The sequence below is a fragment of the Sycon ciliatum genome, chromosome 2 (genome assembly GCF_964019385.1).
Source record: "Sycon ciliatum chromosome 2, ocSycCili1.1, whole genome shotgun sequence".
Classification (NCBI taxonomy): Eukaryota; Metazoa; Porifera; class Calcarea; order Leucosolenida; family Sycettidae; genus Sycon; species Sycon ciliatum.
Genome location: NC_088644.1, coordinates 28,660,278 through 28,683,467, shown reverse-complemented (window position 1 = coordinate 28,683,467; position 23,190 = coordinate 28,660,278). Strand labels below are relative to the sequence as shown.

General features: G+C 47.0%; 2 protein-coding genes and 1 non-coding gene across 4 annotated transcripts in view; all 3 read left to right on the top strand.

Annotated features, from left to right (window-relative positions):
• Positions 1-23,190, top strand: part of LOC135809566 (uncharacterized) — a 96,676-nt gene that overhangs the window by 31,995 nt on the left and 41,491 nt on the right. The gene's annotated exons all lie outside the window — the stretch shown is intronic.
• The window catches only part of LOC135809564 (uncharacterized), a 32,785-nt gene that overhangs the window by 7,285 nt on the left and 2,310 nt on the right, over positions 1-23,190 (top strand). For both annotated transcript variants that reach the window (XM_065322938.1, XM_065322937.1), the window contains exons 11-39: positions 46-1,675; positions 2,559-2,616; positions 2,990-3,038; positions 3,516-3,605; positions 4,803-4,865; positions 5,206-5,394; positions 5,733-5,821; positions 6,390-6,494; positions 6,799-6,918; positions 7,380-7,506; positions 9,093-9,141; positions 9,303-9,373; positions 9,924-10,070; positions 10,432-10,479; positions 10,937-10,987; positions 11,944-12,005; positions 13,984-14,112; positions 14,549-14,609; positions 15,127-15,194; positions 15,682-15,760; positions 16,282-16,334; positions 16,729-16,857; positions 17,575-17,650; positions 17,956-18,056; positions 18,710-18,907; positions 19,351-19,464; positions 20,112-20,175; positions 20,382-20,477; positions 21,307-21,379. In XM_065322938.1, coding sequence (XP_065179010.1) covers positions 46-1,675; positions 2,559-2,616; positions 2,990-3,038; positions 3,516-3,605; positions 4,803-4,865; positions 5,206-5,394; positions 5,733-5,821; positions 6,390-6,494; positions 6,799-6,918; positions 7,380-7,506; positions 9,093-9,141; positions 9,303-9,373; positions 9,924-10,070; positions 10,432-10,479; positions 10,937-10,987; positions 11,944-12,005; positions 13,984-14,112; positions 14,549-14,609; positions 15,127-15,194; positions 15,682-15,760; positions 16,282-16,334; positions 16,729-16,857; positions 17,575-17,650; positions 17,956-18,056; positions 18,710-18,907; positions 19,351-19,464; positions 20,112-20,175; positions 20,382-20,477; positions 21,307-21,379 — 4,189 coding nt within the window. The remainder of the gene's footprint in view (positions 1-45; positions 1,676-2,558; positions 2,617-2,989; positions 3,039-3,515; positions 3,606-4,802; positions 4,866-5,205; positions 5,395-5,732; positions 5,822-6,389; positions 6,495-6,798; positions 6,919-7,379; positions 7,507-9,092; positions 9,142-9,302; positions 9,374-9,923; positions 10,071-10,431; positions 10,480-10,936; positions 10,988-11,943; positions 12,006-13,983; positions 14,113-14,548; positions 14,610-15,126; positions 15,195-15,681; positions 15,761-16,281; positions 16,335-16,728; positions 16,858-17,574; positions 17,651-17,955; positions 18,057-18,709; positions 18,908-19,350; positions 19,465-20,111; positions 20,176-20,381; positions 20,478-21,306; positions 21,380-23,190) is intronic.
• Positions 13,833-13,904, top strand: Trnaa-ugc (transfer RNA alanine (anticodon UGC)). Its single transcript has one exon. It is a non-coding gene; the product is annotated as a tRNA-Ala (tRNA).

The window sequence follows — 23,190 nt, the reverse complement described above, 5'->3', positions numbered from 1 at the left end:
CACAGCGTTTATTGTAACCTGGTCAATTTTGTGTTTCATCTGCAGGAGAGTATTTCTCGGAAGTCGGGAGGATTTGTTCTTGTACGCGGCCAACATACTCCTGAGCCGGCTGACAGCGTGGCCGGCGTGCATTCGTTTCCGAACGCGCTCGTCACCCGGTGCGAGAAGTGTGATTTGACGGCGGCCCGTCCAGTGCAGAGTTACTGCTGGCCGGCTGTGATGCGTGGCCACGACGTTGCCTGCGTATCGCCGCGAGGTACCGGAAAGACACTGGGCCACTGTGTTCCGCTGCTGGCCAAGATCATGAACCCGACCTTCACGCGATCCATGCCCAAAGGCATTGGCCCCTTCATTGTCGTCCTGCTGCCGTCTTGGAGCAAGGTCTTGGCTGCGCACGCGATGTATGATAATCTGGGCGACAGCACACGCCAAAACCCGTGCCGTTCGTTCCCGATTCACGGAGGTGGCTCGGAAGAGGAGCAGGTAACCAATCTTATCAATGGCTGTGAAATCATCATTGCTACTCCTGCATCACTGCTACGGCTACTTCAGAAGAGGCAAACAAGCCTGGCCCGACTGTGTCACCTGGTTCTTGATGATTGTGATCAGCTTGGAGACTTGTTTACTGATGAGCTCGACGCTATTATGAAATTGCTGGAAGAGTCTCTGGCTGCGAATAGTTCTCGTTCACCACCCCAAGTGTTGCTCTATACATCAACATGGACACCAAAGGTTGGTGCTCTCAACAAGGCCTACCTGCAGAATCAGCTGACGATCGTCTGCAGCAAGCTGGAGATGGCGGTGTCAACGGGATGCAACATGCTGGCTCATGTCACCAGTGCCGAGAGCCGCTTCACAGAGCTGCGCCGTATTGTCGACACGATCGCGGAGGGCCAGCGCGGCGATCGCATTGTCATCTGCACATCGTCTGCACAGCATGCTGATCGGCTCAAGGAGATTTTCATGCGCTACTCTCACTCGGTGCTCTGCGCGCACGAGAATCTCGTTCACGATCAGCTCGAGACTGCCCTGACACACTGGCGTACACCGTGCAGCAAAGCCTCCGTGCCATTACTCATCGTCACTGACTCTGTTCTGCTGAAGATGAGCATTGATGATGCACATTGCGTCATTCACTTTGATTTCCCCTCCTCAAAATCGGCTTTCGGCCATCGCCTTGACTGCCTTCGCAAGGCTTTCCTCGCGGGACAGACGGAATTATGCAGCAGTCATTTGTTCATCTCGGAGGAAGATGTCGAGTCTGCTCACACTATTATGCATTTGCTGAAGCGCTTCGGCTCAGAGGTTCCCAAAGAGTTGTTGAAGCAGAGCGCCCAGGCAGTGCAGTTACGCGAGGAGAAACGCCGCAGTCAACCGCTGTGCACCAGTCTACGCCAGTGGGGCGCGTGCTCGCAGTTCAACGAAGGTGTCAGCAGCTGCTCTATGCGTCACGTCGTCCTGGAGGAAGTCGACCAGCCGTCCGGCATTCCCACCGAAGGCTACGTCAAGGTGATCGTTATGAGTGTGGTATCGGCCAGTCACTACTGGGGTCGAATTGTCAGTCATCGCTCACTAGCCAGTGATGTTCATTCGAAGATCCAGAACCGTACCTACCTTAACCTCACCATGGACCTGGCCATTTTCTACAGCAACCCGGAGAATGTCGTCCAGAAGGGTGAGTGCTGAGGTTTTTGAGCGGATGTTGCTGCATTACTCAGTACATTAGTCAGACGATTGTCTCTTGGTTGTCATCCACAATTCTAACGAATGGCATGTTTGGGGGAGGTGGGGGCATTACCACATAATATACCTGGATGTCCAGTTACTAACTTCAAACAGTTTTGCTGGACATTGCTGAATGTGTGAACTGTAAGTGTTTCAATATTGCAATAAGGAGGACGAGCTGAAGTGACATTTGGATTACTTTATTAAACAATGTTTAAAAGTGATGGAGATGATGCGAAAAACGATCTAAAAGGTAAGGAGAAATACATGTAAGGAGAAAAAGCGATGGAAAAAAAGATGATTCGAGCATGTTTTCGTACAACACTCTTCAGGAATCACCGTTGTACTAAAGAACAAATAAGAACAAAGGAAATAATCTAGCAATCAAGTTAGTGTAGCAAGGTACAGTGACAGCACTAACATATCAAAGTGTGATACTTCTCACAAAGGTGTGCACAAAACAAGGGTATGAGAATTATAAGCGTGGCATGTGTGTATCATGTGTGTATCAGCAACAAAACATGTTTCTTTCTTGTTTCCTGACAATACGTCTACTGGTGTATGGTTTTCCCTTCCGTGATAGATATTTTCTTGAGAAACGTGCACGCTGGTTTACTGACTAGGTGACTGTCTCGTGGCCTGGCTTTGTCTGCTTTAGCCCATAGTTGTTGCTTGTTTTCTGTATGTGCGTGTGTGCATTCGTGCATGTGTGTGCGTGTGCGTGTGTGTGTGTGTGTGTGTGTGTGTGTGTGTGTGTGTGTGTGTATGTGTGCACATGTGCATGTCTGTGTGTACATGTGTGCGTGCGTATGTGCATGTGTGCTATGGAACAGATGATGTGAAAGTGGGTGATTTGTGTGCGTGCACCAATGCTCAGCAAGCTTATTGCAGGTGAGTGATGTGTCTTGCTCAGTCACGTAATTGACTGCTGTATTTGCACACGTAATTGGCAGTATCCAATAGTGCCGTGGCTGGGTTAACTAAGTTACTGCAAAACACGATATTTTCGGTAATCTCGGTAGTGAAAACAAGCCCCTAAATTTAAATTACATCTAAAAGACACTAGAGTATGCACAGTATGTGAAGGGAAAGTTGGTCACCTAATTCTACATCACACCTGAAACCTGGCAGGTCCCTGATACCGAAATTTTAACACACGTAAAATTATATGTTTTACAGTATCCGCTACGTGTCCTTTTGACATGCCTATCTACATGTGCCCTGCAATTCTGTACTGTGTGCTGTTTGCCAATGTAACACGCAGGGCCCGTGTACTGGAGAAGATGCAACGCGGTGCTCGCCTTCTAGTTAAGGTCAGTGTTAGTAGCGGTCATGGTTATTTGGCAGAGATATTAGGGAGGTTCCGCACTACGTAACGTTGAGCAACATTACGCAAGTCGGTGGGGGGAAAACTGGGAATTCGCGAGTTTGCACTCCACTTACGGAAAGTTGTCTACGTAGAGTACGTGAATGGAGCTCTACTAACGGAGGTGCTCCATAAGTGGATTGGGGTATAAATTTATGACTCTCTCCCTAGGTCGTGTTTGGAGTTGTCAGGGGCAGCTACGTGATTCGAAAACTATGTATGGCGGAACACAGATCTGCATGCCGTGTACGTAAGACTTTCCGTAGATCGATTACTTTTTTTACAAACGTAATTACGTTGTGCGGAACCTCTCGATTACCTCCTTTTGCTGTCCTTCTTGTTTACCGCAGCAGTGAAATCCAGCCTGTGGCACTGCTGGTGTCAATATTGTTTTTGATCGCCGTGCCTCTTTGTTGCAACTCAGGTCCATCTTCTGGACGAAGGTCGGGAGGTCGTTGTGAAGCAGGATAGCCTCCATGAACTGCCGCGTCACCTAGCTGAAATTATTCCTCAGGTACTGTGTGTGTGTGTGCGTGTGTGCGTGCGTGTGTGCGTGCGTGTGCATGCATGCGCTTGCTTGCTTGCACGTGTGGTTTGTATGTGGATGAGTGGGTGCGTTCGTGCACATGCATGTTTGTATTCAGGGGTGCGGGTCGATTCACGTGCAGCATCCGGTGTGTTAGCCGTAGGGGGCGATTTTCGCCTTTTTAAATTATCTTGGAATTTAAGATTAGTTCTGATCTCTACGCCTAGATGTGTTACCGTACTTTTAGAATCCAGTGAGACGTTGTCCATTTGGACAGTGGAAGCCGGAAGAGTGTAGTTCGAGAACATAGTGATCTTCAGGAAGCAAACCATATCAAATGTACAGGGAAATATCGCATTATAACGATCAAGAGTGATGATCACAAAACAAGTGTTCTTCCAATAAAATTCACTTCTTCCGAAACTTATCCAGTGTTGCCTGGATGCATCTGGCAGCAGACGTGAGTGAGAGAAGATTCTTCCCTGTATGCTGTAAGCAGCCACATGTACACATGGCTGCTTTTCATGCTTTTTCCAGCATGTACGCATCATTTCATGCACAGTCATGTGCCATGTGTCAGTCATACATGCAAATCGGCTATAGTGATGCACCGAATGTAGTGATAAATTATCGAAAATCAAAGGGGCACGTTATATCCAGTATTTACTGTACAATATTACCTTTCGTGGAGACAGTGCAATGAGCACTCGTGTGCGTGTACATGCACGTCCGCATACTAGAATTGACCACAAGCACACATGTATAAGTCCCATTGCATCATGGAAATGACATACCGGTACATGTAACTTAATGTCGGATCAGCAGGGTATACGGGAATTGCACACTCTTGGGGGTTATGTCAGCAGGGTATACGGGAATTGCACACGCTTGGGGGTTATGTCAGCAGGGTATACGGGAATTGCATACTCTTGGGGGTTATGTCAGCAGGGTATACGGGAATTGCACACTCTTGGGGGTTATGTGCTCGTCACACCAGATTTGCCTGCTTTTTAAGTCCACTTTCTCAATTGCTCTTGTGGGGTGATTGTGTTGTGTGTGCGTGCATGCGTGCCTGCGTGCGCACATGTGTGTGTGGTGTGTGAATGTTTGTGTGCATGTGCGTGTGTGTGTGTGTGTGTTGATGTGTGTGTGTGTGTGTGTGTGTGTGTGTGTGTGTGTGTTTAGGCGATTGAGATATTTGCGTGTCGTCTTCGGCCGTGCGACCAGGAAGACCACTGGACACCTCAGGTGAGTACGCCAAACCATTATTTCCCTGTGAAGGGGGTTGGGGGTCCTATTTGGCCTGTTTCTGTCCTGCTTCTCGAGTATACAGCTTGAACATAACAACAATCTAAACCCGTTTTTCATGAAATGTGCAGACAATCAGGACAGTGGTTGTATTGTTTCAGACTAGACTAGAAAGTGACGAAGGTTACACCCAGTAGGATCACCTTGGATATCGTGCCGATGTTGATGGAAAGCTGGGACCCAGTCTTAGTGTGTGCAACTGGAATTGTGTGGCACCACTGGTCGTGGTTTGGTTGACACTGCTTCCTTCCTGCTCCACTGTGTGTATTATGTTGTACAGGCAACCGAGCTGGCCAAGACGCTGCTAAATCGAACGCTGAATGGCAAGGTTGCGCTCAGCATGAAGGGTTGCCTGTGGCTGGACCCGCTCATCGAGCAGCAGATGCTCAGCAACCTCCACGTCTTGGAGACCACCGTCAACATACGCTATGAGCTTCAAGAGAAAAAGCTGGCGTCCAGCAACCCCACGGTAGGTCGTAGGACTGGGTGATAGTCTCTGCGAGTGTATCCACACATGTATGCATGTACTGTTGTGGACGTTGAAATCCGTTGAGAAGTCAAGCAGTCACGGGACGCTGGCCTTGCAGCCGTCAACACTGCTGGTGCTTTTTTAGTTAACAGTGTGTAGGTGAACTACAGTGCATGTGCGCGCTAAGGCAGTAAGGATGACTGTTGTATGTAGGCCTTGTCCCTGGCCGCTTCTTACTTTGTAGTTTCCATGCTTCTGTGGGTGTGTGTGTGTGTGTGTGTGTGTGTGTGTGTGTGCGTGCGTGCGTGTGTGTGTGTGTGTCGTCCTCTTCTGTACAGCATCTTGCCAACTTGACTAAGATGATGGCATCGTGGGCACCGCCGATCCTCACACCCAAAGCGTGTGACGATGTGGTCTTGCTACAGCGGTAGGTTCACAGTAGGCTCACAGCCATGCACCGGTCTGGGCTGCACGCGTGTCTCACACTGTTGCAACCATGGACAACGTCGTTGTGCACTGTCAGTGGCTTGACTATTGACGCTATCTTTCTTTTCAAGTTTGAGCTATCAAAGCATGTCATGATGATGCCACCTTGAACTGAAAGCTTGAAGTATGGCTCTGAATCAAGTTGCTGCCCCAGTTTTACTTGATTTCATTGGAAAGCTGCATGATTTCTTTGTTGTGTACTGGTTTTTGTCCCTACTCTGCTACAGATGAAGGGTTTGCTTCAGGGGCATACCGGTTTTTTTTTACACTTATTCCAATGTATTGGTCATACCCGATGCCACAAGCAGCCATAGACAGCCCCTTAGTGATGGTTTGTAGTTTACTGCTTGGGCATGTATCCTATGACATCGCCGCCAGTTTGACGAAGCCCATGGCTTCTGGACAGCCCGAAAGCCTAGCCGTACAATAGACGTGACTGTGCTTGTGTGTGTGTGTGTGTGTGTGTGTGTGTGTGTGTGCGTGCGTGCGTGTGTGTGTTGTTTCTATAGACTGGACCAGATGGGTCTGTCTTCCGAAGGCTACACAGAGGTCATTGTGTCGCATATCAACTCACCCTCTGATTTCTATGTTCAACAGAAGAAGTCTACTGGTCTGTAAGTCAGAAGCGCGCATACGCATGCTTTATCACTGGACGCATGTCTGTCTTTTGCCTGCCAGCACTGAGTGTGTGTTTTTGCGCTCATGACTTCCCAGTCAAAATCAATCTCCACACTTATAGTGTCCACAAGTGAACAATGTATTGCCACTTTCAAGTGTTGTGTGTTGTTGTCGTCGTCGTCGTTGTTGTTGTCGTTGTTGTTGTTGTTGTTGTTGTTGTTGTTGTTGTTGTTGTTGTCGTCGTCGTCGTCGTCGTTGTTGTTGTCTCTCTTCCTATTGTCTTATGTTCTACATGTTTAGGCTAGAGGACCTACAGGATTGGATTCACTATGAATCGGGTAACCCAGCTGATCGACCTGCAGCTCCGGAGAAGCTGCATGTCGGTGGCTTTGTACTGTGCCATGCCTCTGCCGATGACAAGTAAGAATGTGTTGTGGTTGGTGCTGATACTCTTTGCTAACACTGAATGCACAGTCTATGTTTGGCAACCACCCATGCAGCTGTACAGAAGTAGGTCTCTAGGTACAGGTGGTTTTAGTGAACAGGTCTGCATGCTAGTTTATATCATCTGATGATCACAGAGTGCGTGAAACTTCATTACCAGTAGTAAAGTTACAGCAAAACAACCTACCATCTGATGTATTCAAGTTGTGTATACCGCCGCTGTGCACTCAGGTGTATGGAGCACTCTTTCGAGCTTCTCCGGCCGGCTATGATTGTGCTACATGTAGTTCACTTTCTAGGTCATGTGTCTCCCTCTGCTGCTTGGGACTCTCACATATTATCTTGATGTCCTTGATACATCTTTGTTGCTGCTGCTGCCGCCGCCGCTGCTGCTATTTGTCGTTGCTGTCGTTCACGGTTGTCATCGCCGTGTGCAGCTGGTACAGAGCAAAGGTCATCTTGCGTCAGGGCGAGCAGTACTCAGTGCAGTACGTGGACTTTGGCAACAAGGAATGGCGAAGCAGCGAACACCTGAGGCCACTGTTGCGTGAGCCACAGAGTGAGGTCAGTCTTGTTGTCTTGTACTTGTACTTGTAATGTGATTCACACAAACATCACGAAAGTGTACCCAGGAAACAGGAAAGTTGTGTTGTGGCTAGAACATACACATGTATGTGCTGAACAATATAGCCTACTTTTAGCCTGTTGAGCAGAAGGTGCTCGGCGAAACGTTTGCAAGCCTGTTACTGGGTGTATCGTGTTTAGTTTGCAGTTCTCCTGCGGGCAGGCATAGTGGGATGGTCTAGGACCATGATTGAGAAACAGAGGGTACTAGGTTCAAGTCCTGCTTGGAAGTGGAAGGATTTTTTTCCAGCCGTGCTACGACCTACAGTTAGGCCTCGGTCACACTACGGCAAAAATGCTGCGTCGGCGTCAGAATCATGACCTTTTCCATGGCAACTGACGCAAGCGCGGGAAATTTGAGCGTCAGACGCTGCTGCGTCTGACATGGAGAAATCGGCTGCGTTGCCGCTGATGGGAGTGACGCTTGGCGGAAAAACAGTGTCTTTCAAGACAGTTGCTTGAGTTGAGTAGTCATTCGACATTCGTCTCTTCACGGTTTGTTTGGTTCCCTCTTTTTTTCGAGATGAGTCCGTGGACCAACTAGGCCGAGGCTGCTCTGCTCCGAACCTGGCGGAAGAGCGAGGCTTTTCTGAGAAGAAAATGATGTCGGAAAAGGACAGTACATGTAGTATGAAAGGGTCATCGGCCAACTGGAGCCTGTTGACTTGTGAGTGTTGTTGTCGCCAAGAGCCCAAAAAAGGATAACCAGTATGACGAAGTCAGGAGAAACACAGCTACAATGCGGACTTTTCTTGCCCGATCCATGACACTACAACTGAAAAGGGCTTCCCGAAAGAAACAGCAATGATAGTGCATGCGCGTTGACCTTTCGTCTTCTTGTAATATTGTATTATTGAAAAATCAATGAAAAATTTGAAAACTTTGTCCGACAATTTTTTGCGTAATAACAGCAGGCCGGTTTCCGTGGGAATCCGTGTCATTGAGTTTCCCTGGTGATTTTGTGACGTAGACAAATGCGTCAGGCCGCGGCAGTCATGAGCTGCAAAAAAACAAAACACTGTGTGACCCCGCGTCTGCGTCAAGTGCTGCGGCTTGACGCTGCGTCCAGCTTCAAACTTGCCATAGTGTGACCGAGGCCTTAATTGGGAACTCATGGCCTGGCACGAGGAAAACATGGATGCAGTGAATGATTATCGGTCTTTGACCGCTTGCTGGTGAGCTGATCTACTCACCTCCCACCGCTTTAGGAGCTGCATCTGCACCTTGATCCTTGAAGGGTGGTGGCATTCCTACGGATGCGGAAAACTCGGCCTCTAGCCAAGTCTGACGCGAACCGTGAAACTTTTTTTGTTTTCTCCTGCGGTGAACTACATGTACAATGTACAGTACTAATCTAGACCGTTCTTATTTTCATGTATTACAGTCTATGGGCAGTTGAGTCCCCTTGTATACATTGGTATGCTGTGCTTGATGAAATTCTACCCTGGCCGTTCTTCGGCGCCCGACGTTACTGCAGTCGTTCTGTTACTGAAGCGTGCGTCGTGCTTTTCTGTGTGTGTTCCCAGCTACCAGCGCAAGCCATTCACTGTTCCCTGGCGGACATTTTGCCAGCCGGTGAGTATAGTTGGTCTTCAGTTGTGATTTCTTGTTCACGTCTTTGAGAGTCCTTGTCTGTGCTCTGCTCAATGCTGGATACACGATTTGAATCATGTGAAGTTGGAGAAGGATTCCTGCTTTTCTGATTGTTGTACCCTTTGTTGAATTGCTGGGTACAGGTGATGAATGGATCAAGAGCGACCAGGACGAGCTGGATAATTTGGTACAGGACAAGGAGCTGTTAGCCAAGGTGAGGGTGAATGGATGTGTTTATTTAGCAGCAAATAAGTGACTAAACAGGTCTGCGTGTGTGTGTGTGTGTGCGTGCGTGAGAGAGAGAGAGAGAGAGAGAGAGAGAGAGAGAGAGAGAGAGAGAGAGAGAGAGAGAGAGAGAGAGAGAGAGAGAGAGAGAGAGAGAGAGAGAGAGAGAGAGAGAGAGAGAGAGAGAGGAGAGAGAGAGGAGAGAGAGAGGAGAGAGAGAGGAGAGAGAGAGAGAGAGAGAGAGAGAGAGAGAGAGAGAGAGAGAGAGAGAGAGAGAGAGAGAGAGAGAGAGAGAGAGAGAGAGAGAGAGAGAGAGAGAGAGAGAGAGGAAGGGGAGAGGGAGAGAGGGAGGGAGAATGAGTGAATGAGTGAGTGAGTGAATGATTGAGACTGGCAGAACAAGGTGGGTGGATCAGTTTTCCCGCTGTAGTCGTAAGGTCATATTCGATTTAGCCCTGCTAAGTCTCTGCTGGTTGCTTCTTGCAATTGTAAACCAATGCTATTTTTTCACTCTGCCTAACTGTATGCATGCATTGCAGGTCAGAGAGGTTTCTAATCAAGATAGCAATGTGGCAACATTTGTGGTGGAGCTGTACGACACCTCATCTGGCCAAGATGTGTTAGTCGCCGCTGAGCTCTCTAAATCTGGGCACGGAAAACTCTTGCCATCAGCTTTGAGCTTTTTGGTAAGTTGAGGAAACCTCATTGCTGCAATATTAGTGCAAAAGCGATTACATTTATCTTAGTAGCTTAGCTGATACCTTAACGATCGGCTCATTTCAAGTTTCTACCTTATGTCGAGGTTAACGTACAAAACGAGAGTTATTATTAGATTTGACCTTTAGTGGGTTTATCTATTGCATGTGTTAAGTTACCTGGTCAACTCTGGGAGCTGGCGCGTATTGTGTGACAACGAAGATTGGAAGTGTTGTGGAACGTCAGTACAAACGTTATACTGATGACTATTATTTTACCACAGTTGCATTGCTTGCTTCTATAACTACTTTGCGTCGAATGTACTTCTGGTGTACGTGTCCATGTGTTCAGATTCCTGAGAGTGTAACCGTGGCAGAGTATGCCGGACAGCTTGGTGATGTAAGTACATGTACACCGGCTTGTCTCACTCACTGGTTGAGTGGTGGCGTTCCCACGCATGCCGAAACCCATTCTAACTGAGTTTAACAAGAACCGTGAATTTTTGTTTTGTTTCATCAACCCTTTCAGGGTCACAGTGCATTTACTACGTCTGGGCACTGAAATTCAGTGCATCCGTACAATTGTGGAGATCGCAACAAACAAATTGTCACAACATATTTGTTTCTCAACGGATTTTCACAACTTATGGCTTACTGGAAAGCTCCTTCCCTGCTCGTCATCTTCCACGTACTTGTCACAGCATACAGCACCTCCAGGACGCCCCTAGCCTCGCCAACAGTGTCCCTGTCATGCTCCAGTTTGGCATCAAGATACCCATGCTGGGGGTGTCACACCTCAATCTCATCATGAGGTGAAAGCTTTGTATGAGTTTCATTCTGTTCTGCTTGTTCTCTAGGTTGCGGTCACAAAGCTGACTGATTTCTGCCGCTGCCTACTCCACTACAAGGTACACATACTACTATCTCTCTTTCTCTCTCTCTGTCTCTCTCTCTCTCCCTCTCTCTCTTTCTCTCTCTTTCTCTCTCTCTTTCTCTCTCTCTCTCTCTCTCTCTCTCTCTCTCTCTCTCTCTCTCTCTCTCTCTCTCTCTCTCTCTCTCTCTCTCTCTCTCTCTCTCTCTCTCTCTCTCTCTCTCTCTCTCTCTCTCTCTCTCTCTCTCTCTCTCTCTCTCTCTCTCTCTCTCTCTCTCTCTCTCTCTCTCTCTCTCTCTCTCTCTCTCTCTCTCTCTCTCTCTCTCTCTCTCTCTCTCTCTCTCTCTCTCTCTCTCTCTCTCTCTCTCTCTCTCTCTCTCTCTCTCTCTCTCTCTCTCTCTCTCTCTCTCTCTCCTCTAGTCCAGGCGCTGCTTTGTTCATGTGTTCACTTGGTCTTAAGTCTTAACGGTAAAGATAAGAGTGCTTGTTACTTAATGGAGTGACCTGTTTGGTAGCCATACTAGCTCACTGCTGACGGTTTGCGATATCTAGCACAGCTGCTGTTTGCTTGCCGCCTTTTAGAAAGAGGCCGTCTTCGCCTCTGAGTCTCTGACCCGCCGAGTCCACAAGAAAACTACTGGTATTCTGTTGTTTCTTCTGGAATGTTGGGCGACAGTTTGGGACATTATAGAACCACTTCAAGAGGCCGGGTTGCTAGGCTTTTGAGAGCTGCAACTGTGTGAGATTATCATTTTCATAAACGTCATCACAACAGTTGACACGGGGAGTACATTCTCATGTTGGCAAGTGTGACCTGTTGCTGGTGGATTTCGTCTGTGGAGCGTTCTCCCAAGGAATGACTACCGCTTGTTCTGCTCTTATTCATGCCACCTATATGTTTTCATAGTAAATAAGTTAAAATAACATAATATTCTGCAAGCTCATCTGATTCTGTCTGCATGTGCGTGTGGGTTTTTTTTTGTGCCATACAAGGACCAAGATATGTTGTTGGAGCTAGCCTCAGTTGTGCATGCCCTTGTGCGAGACAATGACAAGTAAGTGAAGGCAATTCATCGGAAATATTCTTCGAATGAGAGTGCGTTTGTTGTGCTATACTTGTGTTCAGTTGCAAGAATATGCGACCTTATTCTTGGACATGTATTTAGCCCCTCTGCCAGGCTCTGGCAGGCTCTGGCTGGAGAACTTTTGTTTATTTTGTCCCTTTTTGGCGTTCTCATTGTGTACAATGTACACATCGAGTGTCCGAGTTCAGAAGGCAAGCGTGCACCGTACATCGAACAGTTGGCTCGATCAACCAGTTGGCTCGATCAACCAGCACACGGGCTGGACTTCGTTTTTGACGATGAAAGTACGCGTGGAGGTCAAGTCCGACGTGACGTCACTCGGTACTTCGGGACAAATTTGCGCACCTTCTTTTCAAGTTTTCACCCACTTCCAGTCATCGCAGAGAAAAACGAATACCACCATCGTGATCAGGAGCCAAAGAACTACAAGATAAGGGGCCGTCCGGGGTTACCAATAGTTTTTGCGAAACGAAAAGCTTTAGTATTTTTCGGCACCCACCCACCTACCTTTTCTGCAGGTAAAACGAATTCCAATAAAATATTGATGTCAATTTTCGACACCCAGAAGTAACTGGGCATTCTCCATCTGCATTCAATAATTATTTTCAAAACGAAACTGCTTCAAACCCACCCACCCCCAAACAAAAACTTTTCGTTTTGAAAATACTACTTCCTCCGCGTCATCGAAATTGTCGCAGTTTGACTAGTGAAATCTCACTTGTTACTGACAACTCCATAAACTACGCCATTCGGAACTTATTACACAGTATGATAGTCTGAAGACTAGAGTAACGTTCCAGGACAATTGGACTGAGAGTTTTCATACAGAGATGAAGTCCTCGTCGTCGCTGATGTCTATGGACGCAAAAATATCGTTCTGAAATATTTCAAGGAAGGTTGAAAGTTGGTCGCGCCTCATCTCAAACGCTTTGACTTTCTCCACAGGACAAGAGCTGCTATGCTTGTCGTTTGCTAGCTCTGGATGATTTCTACTTCACCACCAACGAAGCCTAGTAAGAATACACGATCATTGCGAGGTCAGTTGATTACCGTCGGCGGAATCACCTTTGGAATCACCTCGATCTTGAAATGAACTTTTTTTAGCCGTGGCATGCCCACAGCTCATGCAGGTAAGTGTAGTATCACGTCCAGCGCGCCCTCTTTTTCAGCACTGGTATACCATGGTACGGCACCTGCGCGTGCATCACTAGCACTACGTGTAGAGTCTACACGGCTCTTGCAGGTACAATCATGTATTGTAGTGCTGAGTGTCTCAGCCAGAGCGACAAATTTTATCGCTGTTGCAGGCATTTAGTTTGCCGACCCCTCGATGTTTCTCCAAGCGCTGCCACTTGTTCCAAGAAGTCATTCTCATCTCAGCTAAGGTAAAACAGTGATCGGGCTTGAGTGAATGGCCATAAGCACGAGAAATGTGCAGGCTGCAACGCCTGACTGATCTCAGCGAGTCGAAATTACCAGCGCAGCGACATCAGCGAAGAAATTGCGTCTAGTTCAAAAATTCCAGCTTCCAATTACAGAAAATAGAACTTTGCCGTCACCCTATACTGATGACTATCGCCTATGTCCGATTCCTTGCCTCTGGTACGAGTGCTGGTGAGTAAATACCGCATTTTACATCAAAAGTCAAACTGCGACAATTTCGATGACGCGGAGGAAGTATTGGTAACCTTGGACGGCCCCTAAGACAAAGAAAAATTTTGGTGACAGTTCCCCTTTAACACAGGGAACAGGGCTGACTGTACTTGATCTGCTCTAGAACCACAATATTTGTAACCTGGGGGTTTAGCTCAGTGGTAGAGCGCTCGCTTTGCATGCGAGAGGCCATGGGTTCGAACCCCATATCCTCCATTTTTTCATTTTTTTTGTTTGTCTAAATCCCTGTGTGATCCCGGCCTGATTTCTTTTTTGCTTTGTTGTCTTTGACTAGGTATCGCCCTGAGTTCCTGAAGACTACAGGGCTGAATCTGTTATGCCGTGCTCTGGAGGTGGTCGAGACGGACGCCATCAGGGAACATCTTGCTGGAGTGCTCTCGTTGTTGATTGACTGCGGCCATGGGTAAGGTCATGTGCAGGTAGCCTGCTGGCTTCACCAGGGAGAGTACTGCATTGCAGTTTGTATGTTGGTGTCATCTTCTGGTGTTGTGCTAGATAGTTCAGGTCGTGGTGGTATCCACTACTAACTGTTACTATCCAGTATTCACTGGTCACCATTTCTTTTTCAGAGCGATGTCGTGTAGCGGGTTCCCCCCCCCCCCTCCCATGTTGTGATTTGATCTGATGGAAAAAAATATTTGCAGTGATCTCCGCTGACTGCTGCTGCCTGTTTGTATTTGTAATAACTGTTATGTGGAGACTCGACTCCAGCCACTATGTGGAGACTCGACTCCAGCCACTTAGGTCTCTATCCACCATGCACACGCTACACAGCACCACCATGGTTGGTCAGTACGTTTAACTACTATGCTACCAATGTTTCTGTTTTCTTTCTGCAGGGTGTGTGAGTCAATAGCCCGCTTCCATGGGATCAAGGCAATGTGTCAGTTCCTATCACCAGTGAGTGGGCTTTTCATTTTTTGTTTGACTTCCTCTAGACAAGGCTCAGTGCATTGTCTATTCTCCTGCCATTTTATGTGTTGTACATACAGTATTTGTTTTGAATGCAACATATTTTGCCCCTTTTTCCGTTTACGCATACACACCTTGCTGCATACTGTGTTAGCTAGGCTTGTCTTGGGGTTCTCGGTCGTTGGTCACTTGTGTGTGGTGGGTCTTGTCTACTCACCTTCCACCACTTCAGGAGCGGCATCTGCGCCTTGATCCTTGAGGGTGGTGGTGTTCCTGCGGATGTGGAAATCCAATCTGACTGAGTCTCGCGCGGGCCGTGGAATTCTTTGTTAAAAACGTTTTCCTCCACTATGTGGCTATGTCTGGACATCTATCAGGTCTCTCTCTCTCTCTCTCTCTCTCTCTCTCTCTCTCTCTCTCTCTCTCTCCACTACTGCGTGCAATTGTTACGCTTGATATGTGATTTGTTCTTGTTTCCCTCCCTTGTTTGCGTGCTCCCCTCCAGCTTTCAGAGCCATCGCTTATAGTCGTATGTTGCTCTGTCTTGAGGAAACTGGCTGCAACGTCTCAGATGTAAGTCTGAATAGCATGTGCATGTATATGCTGCCTGTGGTTGACATTTTGGTGTTGCGGATTTTGTATTGCCTTCTCTCACCTGGCATGGTCAGTCTAACTTTTAGTCGATATCATGTAATTGCGGCAGACAAATTTTCCTCTTTGTTCGTCGGCTCTAAAGAAAACAAATAACAACAGCTTTACATGTGCATATCTGCACTGTGCATGTGAGTAGTGCTATTACTTCTAAATCATGGAGGTTTGAATGTTTGTTTTGTGTGCTTGTCTGCCTGTGTGTGTGTGTGTGTGTGTGTGTGTGTTCACGTGTGTGTTCACGTGTGTGTTCACGTGTGTGTGTTTGTGTGTGTGTGTGTGTGTGTGTGTGTGTGTGTGTGTGTGTGTGTGTGTGGTGGGGTGTGTTCACGTGTGTTCACGTGTGTTCACGTGTGGGTGGCTGCATGGACACATGCGTGTATGTGTGCATATGTATGAACAAACTATGCAGTGTGCGTGATGCAGTCCGTGACGATGGTGGCGTTCGAGTACTTTGTCAGCTCCTGTCACAGGCATGTCAGGATCCACAGGTCAGTCGCAGTACAGTGTTTGACATGGCGATGGCTATGGTGATGTATCATTTTACCTGATTTTGGACCCATCATTTGGACCATCCATGAGAATATAAATTTTTGTTTAATCCTGCTTGTTTAAAGTCTGTGAAATAGCCATCCTGACTTCATTTTAGCCCCCGCACTAGAACGTGTTTAGTGATTTTATGTTCTGCTGGTACCTAGTGCTGACTAAGACAACTGTTGCAGTGGCTACAACCATTTCTTGGGTTAGATGTGACAACAGTTACGAAACATCACTACTCAGACTGGTGCCTTTGTTGTGCCAGGAGATGTTTGTCTCCATCTGATGTGTTGGGAGTTGTCCGTCCAAAAACTATCCTAGAAAGTTGAAGCTGATGGAAAATTGAAATACTGATAGCTAAATTCTATCGATTTTGTGATCGGTTTGTTCTAATCCAGTAGAATTGCTTTAGCCCTACAAAGTACAACTGATATAATGTCATGCTATGCTTTGTCCTGTACTTGCTCCTCTTCAGGTTGTGGAAGCAATAGTATCAGCCATGATAGCTTTTGCTGGTGACAGTACACGGTAAGACAAGATGTCTGGTATCAGACTATCAGCCCTATGTTGCACACTTGCCAGGCAATATGAAACCTGATACTGATGGTGTTTACTTCTATGCCGTCGCTCTACATACCTTCCTTTCAAGGTTGCACGATCATAATTTTATCTACAGTTCAGTCCTTGTGCATTTTTCTTATTACAATAGTATTTTGATTGTATACCGTATTGTTAGGTGTCCTCTCCCGTGCATTGGCAGGAGATTCTTGTTGCATCCTCTCTCCCAAAACGATGCTGTGAATATGTTGTGTTCGTGTTTGAACATTGAGCATAAGTGCATTGCTCTTTGCCACTGTATGTATTCCAAGTTGATACTGGGTCCATCATATCCCTGTTCTTTGCCGTCTCTCTTTTCTCCTAGAAATTGCGAGGCTCTTCGTAACGAGGGCGTTGTGCAGGCAGCCGGCAGTATCTTCAGCCAGGAGACCAGCGTGCGGTCTCACGAGCAAGCGTCGCGCTGCCTAGAGGTCATCGCCACCCACTGTCCACGGTCAGTTGCCCTTGCCTGCGTGTCATCAACCTCTTTACTGTGTTTGTTTGCAGTCTGTTTGTGACACGGCTGTATTGTTGTCGATTACCAAGTCCCTATAGCTGTGGTGTGTCTGGCTGTATCAGCACTGAGCAGGATGATCCACTTCTCTTGGATGACCTAACAATCAAGTGACAGTGACTGGATCCTTTTTCCCTCGAAATTCAAGCTCCTAGCCTGATCACTTGACAGTTATCGTATTCCCACGTGTGAAAGTTTGGGAAACCATGCGGGTTTACTTGCTGTATGCTTGTGCTTTTATAGCCATGGCCTTATATTCCAAACACTGCTGCTTTCCTAGCTATTTTAGGTGTGAAACGACTCGCCCACTACGCCATGAAAGTCAATGTCCACACCGAAATCTCAATCGAAATCCACTTGTTTACCCTTTCTGCTGGACTGGCAGTTTGTTAGTCTAGTTTTATGCCTTCACTTTTTACGCAACGTGCTTCAAATGTTATCTCATTTATGAAGCCATGGTTTTATAATTGAATCTACCGCCATGGTTTTAAATGTGCGGACATACGGTATGAGGGCCATGTTTTGGTTTGCTCTAAATTGTTCGTCATTTAAAGCACTCAGTCGTAGAAATGGTTTTCTTTGATGATCAGCATCCGTGTAGACAGTGGGGTGATTGTGCTTGTGTCTTTGTATTGTGGTTATGGTGCGTGCGTGCAGAGCGGCCACCAGCTTCAGAACGACAGGCGCTATTGTGCAGCTGTCCAACGTCATGCTGCAGTGTCACAACGATAAGGTATGCCAGGCGGGCACTGCCGCTGCAGATCTGGATAGCTATTGCCAATGCTTATGGTTGTCGTTGTTATTGTCAGCGGTGTCGCCGCTGCTGTCACTGTTATTGCTTCTGCTGTTTGTGATTGTCATCACAATCGTTTTTGTAACTTGTTTTGTTTACTGTTGATGTTGTGACCGTTACCATCAGCATTGTCACAACAACAGCTGAGGTAGTTGGTAACTGCTTTGTGCATGACACCAGGTTGCTATAGTTAAAGCAAACGTGTAAATCACATTGTTTTATGTTTGCGTTCTTTTCACCTTCAGTCTATGGTTCAGTTCATCCGCTGCCTGAAGGCAATGATTGGAGAGGACGAAGCCAATATTGAGTACGCGTCATCTGTGGGCGTGCACGAGCACTTGCGAACGTGAGTATACTGTATACAGCTGTTGCACATCTGTCACATGACCATACAGGACAGCTATGTTGGTCACATGACCATGTAGGACAGCCATGTTGGTCACATGACCATACAGGACAGCTATGTTGGTCACATGACCATACAGGACAGCTATGTTGGTCATATGACCATGCAGGACAGCCATGTTGGTCACATGACCACACAGGACAGTCATGTTGGTCACATGACCATACAGGACAGCCATGTTGGTCACATGACCATACAGGGCAACCATGTTGGTTTCCAACTCCTGGTTGATCCCTGCATCGATATGTGATGCCGGCCATGTTGATTTCCACTGTCCACATACCATGCACACTTTCTAGAAAAATGCTCTCACACGATGTGAACGTCCCTCTATTGGCGTGGTAGGCATTCATCGATAACATTATCGTGCATTCTGATCGACCATGTGTCCCAAACTATGTCTGTAACAAAGTGATTACGCTCTGAGCAGGGTAGAGTGTGCAACCAGACATAATACAGATTGTGTTTTTGCTCAGAATTGCACGTAATGTGTGTGTGTGTGTGTGTGTGTGTGTGTGTGTGTGTGTGTGTGTGTGTGTGTGCGTGTGTGCATGTGCGTGCGTGCACGTGTGCACGTTCTTGTTAACCTACAGCATACTGTCCCATCGGTGTGGCATGGTCACACGTGGTCTTGCTATGGACCTGCAGCGACGCGTCCCACCATTCAGTATCTCCACACGTCATTCGTTGGTGTCGGCTGAGAATATCAATGCCCTAGCAAACAGAGCCAATGGTACAGCGGATGTGGATACGCATGATTTGGTTGTGGAGCTTGACGGTGGCTGTCAAACGTAGGTTCTGTGTGTGTGTGTGTCTGTGTCTGTGTGTCTGTGTGTCTGTCTGTGCATGTGTGTAGTATGTGTGTGGTGCCAGTTCTAGTATGTATATGTGTATGTTTGCTTTAAAAAGTGCGCTTGCATCAGGGATTCGTACCATCTAGGGAGACGACACAGGCAATTCAAATGTGACCCAATGCAGGCTTCGCTCCCGGCTGCCTGTTCTAGTCGCTCCTGGGTTAATGTCAATTGCTCTCTGCTTTGCATGTACTTGTGTGCTTCTGCAGTCCTGGATCTACATAAGAATTTGTACAATGGGCCTTTTTGGTGATGGGCTTTTGTCACTCTGAAAACTGATTTTAATGATCCAATTGTGTTTTTGGGTACTGCGATTGTATTGTATCATGATTGTGTTGCCTTCACTGACATGCTAGTTGCCTATGGTTTTCTTGTGACAGCATTCGGCCAAAGATAGTGTGGGCCCAGCGGCGAGGTTTCCTCAAGCTGTCGTTCTGCGTGGCTGATGTGGTGAAACGGCAGCTGCAGGTCAAGGACAACCAAATCACATTCCTGTGAGTATTATTCAGGCATTTTCACTACCGGTATTTAGTTAGAACTTAGTGCTGGAAGGGTTTTTTTAGCGAGAAGAAGAGGTTGTTGCGACTTCGGCGATATACGGGACGGTTTCTTGTTTGTTTTAGGTCTTGGTGGACACCGCTGGCCAACTTATTGCTAGGCTTCACCAACATCAAAGACTGGACCAATGAATCTTACAATTCTCTCTCTCTCTCTCTCTCTCTCTCTCTCTCTCTCTCTCTCTCTCTCTCTCTCTCTCTCTCTCTCTCTCTCTCTCTCGTTGCTGCTGATCGTGATATGCATAGGCAGCTTGTTTATCAGTGTAGTTAGGTTTTTCTTCTCTTTTTCTGTTCTTTTGATGCTGCTGCTGCCTTATGTCCTACGACGATAATGGTTATGGGTTATACATACACACATACATGATGACCATTTTCATGTGCTGTTAGTCGTCTTGTGTATAGAGAAGAAATTCTGAATCCTGAGTAATGTCTCTGATCAGATTGAGGTATGTGGCCCGCTGGGACCGGGGATCCTGCCGTGCTGTGCAATGCCTTTTTGTGGCCGTCTTCTCTTTCTTACAGCCAATGCTGGTTTATTATTGCTTGTCAACTCTTGCCTTCTCTCTGTTCTTCTTCCCATCCAGCACTGTTGTCGATCGGCAGACCTACCACGTTGAGTTGGTTTTGTTTGGTGACGTTCTAACATCTGTAAGTTGTTCACTGACGTGCTGTGTTCATGAAGAATGACGGTACTCTCCCCTGGCCGCTATTTTCATGTGTTGGTTTTGGTTTTATCCGGGGCGGGGGGTTAAGCATTCTATTGTAGCTCAATCCTGGGTTGGGCTGAGTGGATGGAAAGCAGGTGTGTTCCTTTCAGCTCGTATTCATTATGTTTGTGATTGTGGTTCATTCAGGACCTACAAGAGAAGTTTATAGGAACGTCATACAGCTTGATTGTGAAGAAGAAAGAGGAGTGCTTCTGGCCACGACTCTTACACACCAAGGTCAAGGTAAGCATGGCTTCAAAGGCCGCTCGATTTTCCTTTTCATTGTCCTCTCCTAGGTTTTGAAGAATGCCACCAGCATCAACTCGTCAGCCATTTTTATGGTGTTTCCTCACACATGGACCTGCCGAGAGAGAGAGAGAGAGAGAGAGAGAGAGAGAGAGAGAGAGAGAGAGAGAGAGAGAGAGAGAGAGAGAGAGAGAGAGAGAGAGAGAGAGAGAGAGAGAGAGAGAGAGAGAGAGAGAGAGAGAGAGAGAGAGAGAGAGAGAGAGAGAGAGAGAGAGAGAGAGAGAGAGAGAGAGAGAGAGAGAGAGAGAGAGAGAGAGAGAGAAAGGAGAGAGAGAGAGAGAGAGAGAGAGAGAAAGAGAGAGAGAGAGAGAGAGAGAGAGAGAGAGAGAGAGAGAGAGAGAGAGAGAGAGAGAGAGAGAGAGAGAGAGAGAGAGAGAGAGAGAGAGAGAGAGAGAGAGAAAGGAGAGAGAGAGAGAAAGGAGAGAGAAAAAACGAGATACCTTGAATGGTTTTTAGCCACACTGCAGAAGGGGAAATGCAATGCAGTAAAAAACAACTGGTAGAAGCTCTTCATAGCAGAAGCCCTCACCGGGTGTTGTGTTGCAAAATCAGAACACCAACACAGTTATCATGTCATGTGTAACGGAAACTATCCTGGCAAACTGTTGTGGACTGAAAGTAATTTTAGAGAGCTACTTGTTGAATGGAGATTGTAATGTGGCGATGTAGACACTCTTGGCAACGTGCTTGAAGACGGAGTTCTTCTGACAATCATCTAGTCATAATTATTTCCTGTTTGTCTCTTTGTGATTGTTTTCTACAACAGGCACCATTCATTACTTTGGACTTTGATAACTATGATGACTCAGATGAGGAAGAGGAGAGGAGACAAATAGCAGGTAGGATATCTCATTTCATCTAGACAGCAGAATATGTTCAGTATAAAATACCCTGGACATAACGCACCCGTATTGTCTTCTATAGAGGCCGGTCTAGCATAGAAGCCTGTACCCGTATTGTCTTCTATAGAGGCCGGTCTAGCATAGAAGCCTGTCTTGAATACAAACCTGATTTTGAAGATGGTCCGTCCGCACATAGGCCTGGTTTTTGTGTGGACATACACTAGAATACCAGGTGTTAAGTAGAAGCCTAGCCGTGACGTTGGCTTCTACAGCGTTCTGTAGAGGCGTGCTTGTGCCTCGGCGCACGCCCAAACCACCCAAAGGAACCGCTCAACATTATAGCAAGAGAACTCTGGGTTGCGGCCTGGACGCGGTGGGGATAGATGACATCATGCTACTGTCCCGGGGCGGCCATTTTGAAAATGATGTCAAGAAGCCATGAATCGCACACACCACGAAAACAAAATGTATTAAAATCATTTATTGTACATGTATTTCCATAGCCCCCTGTCTTTGACCACATGCTGGTGAGCTGATCTACTCACCTCCCACCGCTTTAGGAGCTGCATCTGCGCCTTGATCCTTGAAGGGTGGTGGCGTTCCTACGGATGTGGAAAACTCGGCCGCTATATAGAGAAACCGAGTCTGACGCGAACTGTGAAATTTTTTTCCATAGCTTGCATCACAAAATTAATAATGAAAGTACATAGAAGGGCAGGGATCGATTTACTTTGATTTTTTGCATAGCAGTTACTGCTACACAGTTTTACAATTGACTAGCAACTCCCAGTATTGATTTGCAGTTTTCCTTCATCGAAAGTTTACATGTATATCTGTACAATAGCAGTATTTTGTACAGAAGAGGACAATAGCTGCAGTTGCTATTTGCTTTTCCAAACGAACGGTTGACCTGAATATTTTACGTTAGGGTTTTCGCTTGGGCTTGTTACATGTTCAGCGTCTCATCCGACTTCGAGTTCTTCACAACACAATGTCCTTCAACAGGGCAGTTCCACTGATTCCTTCCACAAAGAAAGCTCAGGAAAGCGCTCAAACGATCGTGACACTTCGTTCAAAGCGCACAGAATTTTCGCTTCTCTCCTTTTCTTCATCGAAACGAATCAACACTCCTGGTGCGTCCAGTTCTTTTTCCCGCTTCTGGACAGTGATCAGATTCACTGCTATGTTGGCTACATGAGACTAAGAACCATTTACTTCAACTGTGTCTTGCCGAACAGAAACAAACTGAGGTTGACAGTGAAAGAAGAAAGGAGAACTTCAGGGAAAGTCGCCGCCGTGTACAAAACTTCAAAAGACTGCAAACTGTGCAGTCTTCTACGACCGGTCGACCAGTGATAGCAGTGGCTAGTGCAGTGTCCAAAATCAAACAGAGCGCGATCCACGCGCGGCCTGAGCAGGACAGGCCAGTTGGTTGGAGTAGTAAAATACTACTCCCTTGTCAGCAGTGTGTACAACAGTCGCATGCAAACTGCACACAAACAGTACAGAATGGTCTTTGTACATACCGGTACGCATGGCCAGTGCATCGCAGTTTTGGGCGATAAAAATCGAAAAGCGAATCGCAGCCAGTGAATTTTGATTCGCAAACTGCGATGCGAACCCGGATAAATCGATCCCCTGGAAGGGATATAGCAGTTGCCTCTGCACATGGTAAGTACACACAGCTTTGCTTCAAAGTTCGGCAGGGCACGTCAACAGGAGAGAGAAGTTACAAGTCGGGGCAGTTACCTTCGGACTCCTCCTGGACAGGGTTCACCAACAGCATGCTGATACGTCTCCTTCACCGT